We start from the raw sequence: 10,058 nt of genomic DNA on the forward strand, positions 1-10,058 counted from the left end.
CGGATGAGCTTTCTTTTCTTTTCTTTTCTTTTCTTTTCTTTTCTTTTCTTTTCTTTTCTTTTCTTTTCTTTTCTTTTCTTTTCTTTTCTTTTCTCTTCTCTTCTCTTCTCTTCTTCCTTCTTCCTCCTCCTCCTCCTTCTTCTTTTTTTTTTTTAAAGATTTTTTTATTTATTATATGTAAGTACACTGTAGCTGTCTTCAGATGCACCAGATGAGGGCGTCAGATCTCATTACAGATGGTTGTAAGCTCCCATGTGGTTGCTGGGATTTGAACTCTGGACCTTTGGAAGAGCAGTCAGTGCTCTTAAGCACTGGGCCATCTCTCCAGTCCAGCCAGACTCTTTTCAAGTGCTATCATGAAAAAGGACCAGACTCAGTTTAGATTTAAAGGTGTGTATGTAAGCTAACACAACAGTTTTTCTTCTAGTTCCTGTCAGAACTCTTTTATAACTGTGTTTCAATAGGACACGGACAGTATCCTTTCCTTCAGGCAAACAAGCCTGCAATAGAGAATGTATTGATTTCTGTACTTTAACTTAACCTTCTTCCCTCAATCTGCCCTTCTGTCTGCCCTTCTCCCTCCTTTCCACTCACCTTCACTTCTTGTTTTTTACAGACAGAGTCTCCTATGTATCCCAAGATGACCTGAAACTGCCAAGTCTTTCTAATGCTGTTATTAAAGATGTACACAGACTACTTGTCTGTAGTGTAGAGTGGCCAATTTTAAACTATAAATATAGTAGGGCTACGGGGGAACACATCTTAGGCAGAGACAGGTGGATCTCTGTGAGTTCAAGGTGAGAGTGGTCTACTTAGGAAGTTCCAGGATATCCAAGGCTACATAGTGNGTCTCTCTCTCTCTCTCTCTCTCTCTCTCTCTCTCTCTCTCTCTCTCTTTTGGTTTTTTGAGACTGGGTTTCTCTGTGTAGCCCTAGCTGTCCTGGAACTTACTCTGTAGACCAGACTGGCCTTGAACTCAGAAATCCACCTGCCTCTGCCTCCCAAGTGCTGGGATTAAAGGTATGCACCACCACTGCCCAGCAAGACCTTGTCTCAAAAAAATCAACCAATCAACCAGCCAGACAACCATAAACAAATAAACCTAGACTTGGAAAGAAATGTACAGTTAAAAGTTACACACAGTTTTCTGTGCATGCTATAATATTTTATCATCTAGAAGTCATGGATATGAATAGTCATTGTACATAAAATAAAACAACTGCAAAATTATGAGTTTAAATATTTATTATCTTTGTTTTAATATGGTTTATTCCAATATGAGTTTGTATAAGTTAACTTTTTAGTGCTATGTGAATGTATTTATAATGATAATTCTCTTCTTTTAAATAATTAAAAAGGATTTTTATTTGTGTGTATGTTGTATAAGGGAGATGCCCACAGAGGCCAGAATAGGGTTCAGGATCTTTTAGACATGGAGGAGGTTGTGAGCTGCCTGATGTGTGTGTTGGAAATAGAACTTGAGTCCTCAAGAGGAGCAGGAAGTACTTTTAGCTGCTGAGCCATTTCCCAGACTTTTATAAAAGTTTTTTTTTCTCCTCTAGGACAGAGGAATGATTGTGGTGGTCTCTGGTAAAACAGCATAAGGCATAAGCACAAATGAGGACAAAAAGAACATTGTAACAATATAAATATAACAAGATTTATATGAGGAAGAGAATATTAGTTGTAGGTACATGATTGTAATGACCATCTGTGAAAGGTGATATTGGCCAAACTTGTGAACTTGATTATGACCATGTTCTCACGAAAATTTTGAACACATTTTTTTTCAAATATGAAAAAGGTAATACTTGCTAATCTAAATAGTCGGACATAAAGTTCTAGAACTATGTTTGGAAATATTGATGAGGATTCATATGAAATATTTAAAAATATATTGAGTGAGAGAAGTTGCTCAGTGGTTAGGCATGCTTATTGATCTTGTAGAGCACCAAGAATCAGTTCCTAGTCCACACACTGCAGCTCACAACTTCCCGTGACTCCAAGTTCTGAACATGTAACATTTTCTTCTGGCCTCTGAGGACTCCTCCATAGACATCTACACATATACACATTCAAGTACTCTCACATATACATCAAATAAATTTTAAAATGTTAAAAGCATGAATTCACAGAAAATATGATTTCATAAGATTCTCTACACACATGCAGACGCTTGCATGCACACACATGAGCACACCTATATGACAATAACTGATCATATGGAACTAGTAACAAAATTTTTAAAATTTACAAACTAGTTTTCAATGGTCCATTAATCAAAATAGTTTAAAAGCCACACAATTTTAGCCCCTTTAATGTTAGAAAAACATTTCAGCTGCTCATTCATTGATTCAACATGGTTTAAAATACCATGTAGCAAAAACTCATTTCCTAAATCTGACTTTAAATAAACATTACCTAAAATACACACTATTACTAAAAATGTCTTCAAACATTGTACTTCAACTTCAATTTTTAAGAATGAAATTAGAAATAGCATCCCAATACCTATTTTAATAAGACTTGTTGATACACAGCCTATTTATAGCTTTCAGGACATATCCTTCGGGGTGTGAAATACCTGAAAATGTTATACAAAGTATTTTGTATCAAGATCTTCATTATTTGTTTGTAGAATTTGCCACATGGAGTATTTTCATAGGAGTTTAAAAGTATTGGCAAATTAGACAATTGTCTAATTTAGTCTTTATAGACTTCTAGAAATTTCAACCATCAGCTTCACTGAGATTATATTGAGTAAGATTTATTGATTGAGATTGTATTGATTAAGCAATGTCAGCCAGGAGGGTAAGTGTACTGGGGGCTTTAGGGTAACAGTCCAGAGAGTGGGAAATAAAACTCATAAAGACCCAGGGCTCCTCACACATTTGAAATTGTTAGAAGCCTGTAGTTTGTACCATTGAATGGCATCCCTTCAAAGTAAGGACAAGTTCTGTGTTCTCATTTAACACCACTAAGGCTTTTGACACAGGGGAAGAAATTTCAGTGATAGGCTTTCCTCCGAGAACCACTTACTGGTGAGTGACTTGACCACAGAGCAGGAAAGGGCTGTCATACCCATATACTGCTGCTTTTCACATGAGACCCACCAGATTCTAGACTATTGAAACATCAATGGTGGGAAGGAATTCTAGAGAATTCTTGGTCAAGGTAATCTTATAGTTGCAAGAAAAGTATCCATTAGAAAATCTTCCAGGCCTGCTATCACTTTAGAGACTATGTCCCTGTTAGAGACAAAGCTCCTAACTATGGGATATCTAATGCCTTCAAGGCTAGAAATGCTTACAGTTGATAGGGTTTTGACAAACCAATGGAATGATTAAGCCACACGGTTACAACATCCTTCACTATAGTGTCATAGTTGTATATCTTGGAGCAACATATGCATAATTAAAGTCAAAGCAAACCATAACTTGGCCCCCGTTGTCGCCCTAGCATTTCTCTTGAATGTATCAGTCATTCGCATTCCAACTGCCAGTATCTCCAAGTCTCACTGTGTCTACCAATCTGGCCTTGAACTTACAGCAGTCCTTCTGCTATGACTATTTATCTCTTAGGTATTTTTGGAGTCCCCATCCTTCCCCAACAGCCTCCAGAATGCCCTCTTTACCTCCTTGTTCCTCAGAGTATAAATGAGAGGGTTCAGTGTGGGGGTGCCCACTGCATAGAAAAGACCAAAGAACTTGGCCCTCTCCTGGGCATAGGGATTTTTGGGCTGCAGATAGACAGCGATTACTGAGCTGTAGAAGAGGGTGACCACAATGAGGTGGGAGGAGCAGGTCCCCAAAGCCTTTTTCCATGCTTCAGTCGAGTTTATCCTCATCACTGCCCTGGCAATGGCTCCGTAAGAGACAAGGATGAGGCTCAGAGGCACAACCACAAGAATAACACTGGACACAGCCAACTGAATCTCATTAAAAGTGGTGTCCCCACAGGAGAGTCGAATTAAAGATGGGACTTCACACAGAAAGTCATCTATCTGCCTATGGGGACAGAAGGGCAGTTTGAGGGTAGGAGGTGTCTGAACTATGGATTGAAGCAGTCCCATCATCCAGGCCACACCTGCCAGCTTCCAGCACAGGCGAGGGTGGATGATGGTGGCATAGTGCAGGGGCTGGCACACAGCCACATAGCGGTCAAAAGACATCACTGTCAGGAGGATGCACTCGGTGGTTCCCAAGGACAGGAAGATGAAGAGCTGGACAGAGCATCCCAGGAAGCTGATGGTCTTTGCAGGGCCCCAGAGGTTGAACAACATCTGGGGGACACAGGTTGTGGTGAAGCAGAGGTCCAAGAAGGAGAGGTTAGAGAGGAAGAAGTACATTGGAGAGTGGAGCCTGGGGTCCAGGGTGGACAGCAGGAGGATGAGTGTGTTTCCTAGGAGAGTGAGGAGGTAGGAGCACAAGACAACGAAGAAGAGAACCTTTTCCAGTTGTGGGTGTTCAGAGAAGCCCAGCAGGAGGAAGCCCATGGGAGAGCTCTGGTTGACCATGGTCTGTTTCTGCTATGAATCCAATTGGAAATACTATCCCATCATGATTCAATGTGTCCTGAAGTTGTGCTATCGGGACACTTCTGCCTCTGCGTCTTCTTGAGCACACCACCCAGCAGCTCCTTGTTTTCTCGTACCGCTCCTGGTCTTCTCGTACCGATTCTGTCAAATGCTAGTGGTCCTGAGGAAACAAGGAACAGGTGCATCCTATACTGGAGCCTCTGATTCTTTGGGTAAGGGAAAAAGAGGCTGATTAAAAACATGGATTCACTCATTAATTTTTATTACCACAACAAACATTTGCTAAGCATATGTTACAATCTGAACACTGGCCTACTGTTGAAGTTGTTCTTCTGTGTGGTAGGAATAATAATGAATTTTGTGGCTGATTGATGATATGATGATAAATATTAGTTCAGAGTCATCTTACTTTCTGATAGCATTTGCAGAAGATTAGATGAGAGATTGAAACTAGGTCTATGGATGAGATATTCCCCCTAATGAATGCTGCAATCTCCAGTGAGCTCAATTAGGATTCTTGTTTGAATACAATGATTATGGGGCTGGAGAGATGGTTCAGTGGTTAAGAGTGCTGGCTATTTTTCCAGAGGACCTGAGTTTGATTCCCAGTACCCACATGGGGGCTCACAGTAACTGCTGTTTTGGATCTTTCAGGTGTGCAAGTCATATAAAGACATACACACAGGCAAACTGCCCATACACATAAAACAAAATTAAAATTAAATCAAAACAATCCTTATGGCTCATCAAATTGGAACAGATATTTTCCCTCTAAGAGAAAACCTTTTTCATTACATGTATGTGGAAATTTTTTCAGAAAGAAGTGTTATTCTTACAATGATTGTCATCTGATACTGTAATGACATAATTCCTTAAGAACATAAGATCCTAGGGCTGGAGAGATGACTAGGTGGTTAAGAGCACAAACTGTTCTCACAGAAAATTTGAGTTCAGTTGCTAGCATCTATGTTGGCCAGCTCCCTACCCATACTTTCTGTTCCAGGGGATCTGACACCACTGACTTCCACAGTCACCTGTATACACGTGTGCATACTCATAAACACACACACACAAACACACACACAATTAAAAACAATAAAAATAATTTTCAAAATTTGAAAAGAAAAAAGAGAGAGAGGATACAATTTTGACATTGAACTGTCTTAGGCTGGAAGACCTGTGAGTTTGAGATAGCCTGGGCTTCAGAGTGAGGCCTTGCCTCACAAAACTAAGCAAAAAATGACCAAACCCCATGCAGTTTGCTAGTGAAAGTCTGAAGTAGGTTAATTTAATTATTTTATTTTCATATGAGGCAAAATTTTGTTGCAGGATATTTGAAGTCTCTCCCTCTCTTTTCCCCCCCTTCTTCTTCCCTCCTTTCTTCTTTCAGAGGTAGGGTGTTGCTACATTACAGAGACTGATACAAATACATGCAGGACTGACTATGTAGTCCTGAATGGATTTGAAGTTGAGAATCCTCCTGCCTCAGCACGATAATGTTTGAGATAAGAGACTTCCAAAGTGGGATTTTGGTTTTGCATAATTCTTAGTTAATATGATTCAGATACATTTTCAAATATTTTACTTTGAAGTAAGTTTATGCATTCTTTTTTTTTAAGTTTATGTATTCATAAAAGCTACCAGAGTGGTTCTAAAAGCACCTATATAATTTTTTAAAAAGATTCACCATTTAAAGAAATATTTTCAGTTATACTATATTCCTCAAGTGTCATTTTTATTCTGAGTCATTATGAGCAAGTTACTGGCATCAAGATCCTGCAACAGTGTGGTCTCTGAAACAAAATATAGAGGAAATGAATTCCAAGAACTCATATTGATATATTGCCTCATGAACAACCCACATTCCAACGTTGTCCATTGTTCCAATACCTTCGGAAATGTTTTTGTGAGGACTCTCATAAAACACATGACCAAAAGCAACTTGTGGAGAAAATGGTTTTTAACTTCAGCTTACAGCTTTCAGGTTGTTCTTTGTCACTGAGGAGAGTCAGGGTAGGAGCTAAAGAAGAGACCATGGAGGAATCCTATTTATTGGCTTGCTTTCCATGGCTTGTTCTACCTGCTTTCTTATACAGTCCAGAACCACCTACCTAGGGATGATACCACTCACATTAGGCTATACTTTTCCCTAATTAATCAAGAAAATGCCTTAGAGACTTAATTAAAGGCAAGATAATGGTGGCAATTTCTCAATTGAGGTTCCTCTTGCTAGATAACTCTAGCTTGTGTTAAGTTGACAAACAACAACAACAACACACCAATAGGCCAATAGGGCTGTTTTTGTTTTGTTTTTGTTTTTATTTTTTTGTTTTTGTTTTTTTTTTGCATAGTACCATATTTAGCTCAAAATTCACATACCACACTTAGCTCTCTGTTTAAAGCAACCCATAGTAAGTCACTAAGCTAAGGGATTTTATTTTATTTTTTTAATATTGGGCAATGTCAACAAATATATAAGAACTATAAGAACTCATAGCCTGGAAAGGTGAGCAGTCTCTTGTCTTGGAAAAACCAAAACATCATCAGAAGAACCCAGAACTGAAAGCCATAAAGTGAAGTTACTGAGTAGAGACAGGGATGTAGAGAGGAGTGTTGCATCTTGCAGGAGGTGATGCTACTGTTGTAAAAGAGAGGAGATCTGGAGCACTGAAGCTCACCTTGGAGGTGGCAGGCAGTGACAGCCACGGTGACAGCCAAGAGTCAGGACCCCTGAAGGCTGATGGAAAAGGCCTGCAGATGGGATGAGTGGACTGTGTCTCCTCACCGGTGCCCTCTTGTGTGCTTGGAAATTCTATGCCATCTGCAGAGGGAATGGGTGGGCTGTGTCTTCTCACCGGTCCTCTCTTGTGTGCTTGGAAGTTCTGTATCATCTTTCCTCCTCCAGTTTAACTCTGATTCTCCTTCTGCCTTTTCCTCTTCCTTCCATTTTTTTTAAATCTCTCTGAGGGAAGACCCCCTTCAATTTTAAGTGCTTTATTGTTACTAATTTCTGCAAAAGGCTTAGAAGACATTTTCATGCCTCTCCTGGTCACACTAACTTCCTACCCCTATGCTGTCTTGTAGCACCTCTTGTGTTACTTTAGTATTTTTTAAAGTGAACTCTTCAATATCCTTTAATATACTGTCCTAGTCACTTTCAGTAAATTATTTTCAAGATTTTCAATGTTCATCATCCTTTGACTGTATTTCTGGCTTTGTGTGTGTGTGCTATGATTCAAAACTCCTCCAACTCTTTACCTGATATAATTCTGAGCCAACAAAATTCAAATATTACTTGACAGTCTTCCAGTTATTTCCATTTTCATAGATATATACTCTGTCTGTCTCTCTCTCTCTCTTTTTTTTTCAAGACATGTTTTCTCTGTGTAGTCCTGGCTGTTCTGGAACTGACTCTATAGACCAAGCTGGTCAGTAGCTTACAGAGATCTACTTGCCTCTGCTTCCAGAGTGCTGGGATTAAAGGTATGCGGTACCACTGTCTAGCTATTCTTTTTCTTTACTGATCACCAAAGACCTAGGCATGCACTAGAAAGTACAGGGAATGGCTTTCCATATCTGCTCTTGCTGTTGTCTACATTGTGACTGTCACTATCTGCTGAGAACTTTCTGTATATCTGGCCCTATGCTACATTTCTAGAATATTCACTAGCATTATGCTCTCTTTACAGAGGAGCAGTACCAGAATATTGAAACACCTTGCCCAATATTACATAGCCAAGAAAACCAGTCTTGGATTCTGAGCCCTGTTTGACTTCCTATTCGGTACTCAAGCACTCTGCATCCACTGTGTAACCCAGGTACAATGACTGCATTCTACCTTTGTTTGCAGATGAAGAAAAACCCAGACAGGTTAAATACTTTGTTCAGGACAATACAATGTGTGCCAAATGTGTCCCCACTCTTTAAGACATGGGGGATTTTGCTGGACTACAGAAGAAAAATCCCAGGACTTACTGTGGTCAGGTGAAAGTCTTCTCTTCTCTTGGCAGGTGAGGCTTGGCCATGATTAGGAGCTTCTGGCCTGAATGGAGCCTCCAATTGATCTTCACACTATGAAAAGTGAGAGCAAATGATGGTTTGTGCCCCTTTGACAGCACTGGTGTTAGGGTTCAGAGGACTGTGGATGGGAATGCCATCCTGAATTTCCCAATGCCCTCTGCATCAGTGGCATTATCTGGATATGACTACTGCATGTTCTCTTTGATTTCAGATGAAGAAACACACACATTCAGAAAAAAAGAATTCTTCAGGAAAATGCAATAATGTTGAACCTTGAACCAAAAGAGACTGCTCCCATCATCTGCCGCTTACCACATCTTACCACCATTATTCTGCCAACGTCAGGAAGGTATCTTCCCTTTCTTTGGAACTGGAGATAGAAAGGAGGGATCCCTGGACTCTTATCCCATAGGGACATGTTTGTTAGTTCTCCTAGGACTCTGGTGCCTCTGCCCACTGATGGTTAATTAGCCACTGTTGATAATGATGGTTAAGATCAAATCGACAACAACATTCCATTAGAATATTCCATAGTGAGTAGGTCACCTCTGCTCCTCAGTGTCACTAGAGGCAACCTTGACATTATCTTATCTATGGTGTCCTCTGATTTCTCTTAAGCCTCACTTCAACCCTCCTAATACATAAGTATTGCATTTAATGTCTTATCTCTTTAAATTGAGGTGCAGTTTACATAAATTAAGTACTTAGGTGTTGAAAATGTTTTTATTGTCATGCATTAGTACATTGAGTTACATTATCACATGTTTAGACACACACACACACACACACACACATGAAGTATATTGATTATATTTATCCTCTATTATTTTCTCTTGTTCCCCTTATGTCCCTCTGTCAAGCATCGGGGATGTTCCTTAAAACTTAAAACCATTCTATCAAAACAATATTTTATTTATTTTCTCCTTCTACTTCTTTTCACTCTGTAGACCATGGTGGCCTCAAACCTGGAAATCTGAGTGCTGGGATTAAAGGCTTGAGCCACCATAACTGGCTCTATTATCTGGAACAAAGGAAGGTGCTAGAGGCTGTGGCCCAGGGATGCAAACTTTGGGGGCTGAGTAGGTGTGGACTCTGAATGACTAAGTGTGCATGTCGGCTACACTCAGTTCTCTCCATGAAGTCAGGGATGAGTCTCAGGCTAATAGCCTTTATGGAAGTGAGCTTGCTTTGCTTTGTTGGCAAACTTAACAGACATTTAGTTTTAGGTTTTGTTTTTTCCTGTTTGCTTGCTAGCTTGTTTGATGTGGTTTCACTTTCTATCCATGCAGGGTTCCTAGATTGCTCTGCTGGAATTAGAAGGAAGGCCAAAATCAAAGTCTTTTTCATAAAGCACTGGGACTATATACCAGCCCATCTGAACTGTCCTTCCCAAGGTATGGATCATTCCAGCATAGGAACACTGCCCTTCTTCCTCTTGACCCACAGGTGGTATCCTAAGTACAGCCCAGCTCATTTTCTCTCTTCTGCCATACACTCAATA

At 39.9% G+C, this 10,058-nt stretch overlaps 1 protein-coding gene across 1 annotated transcript; it reads right to left on the reverse strand.

Moving 5' to 3' along the window:
• Positions 1 to 3,577: 3,577 nt before the first annotated feature.
• On the reverse strand, positions 3,578 to 4,516 carry LOC110283960 (olfactory receptor 2H1). The gene has a single exon (XM_021149514.1). It carries the CDS (start codon positions 4,514 to 4,516, stop codon positions 3,578 to 3,580), a length of 939 nt encoding a protein of 312 aa, XP_021005173.1.
• Between the last annotated feature and the right edge of the window lie 5,542 nt (positions 4,517 to 10,058).

This window comes from Mus caroli, chromosome 17, assembly GCF_900094665.2.
Source record: "Mus caroli chromosome 17, CAROLI_EIJ_v1.1, whole genome shotgun sequence".
In the NCBI taxonomy this organism is placed as follows: Eukaryota; Metazoa; Chordata; class Mammalia; order Rodentia; family Muridae; genus Mus; species Mus caroli.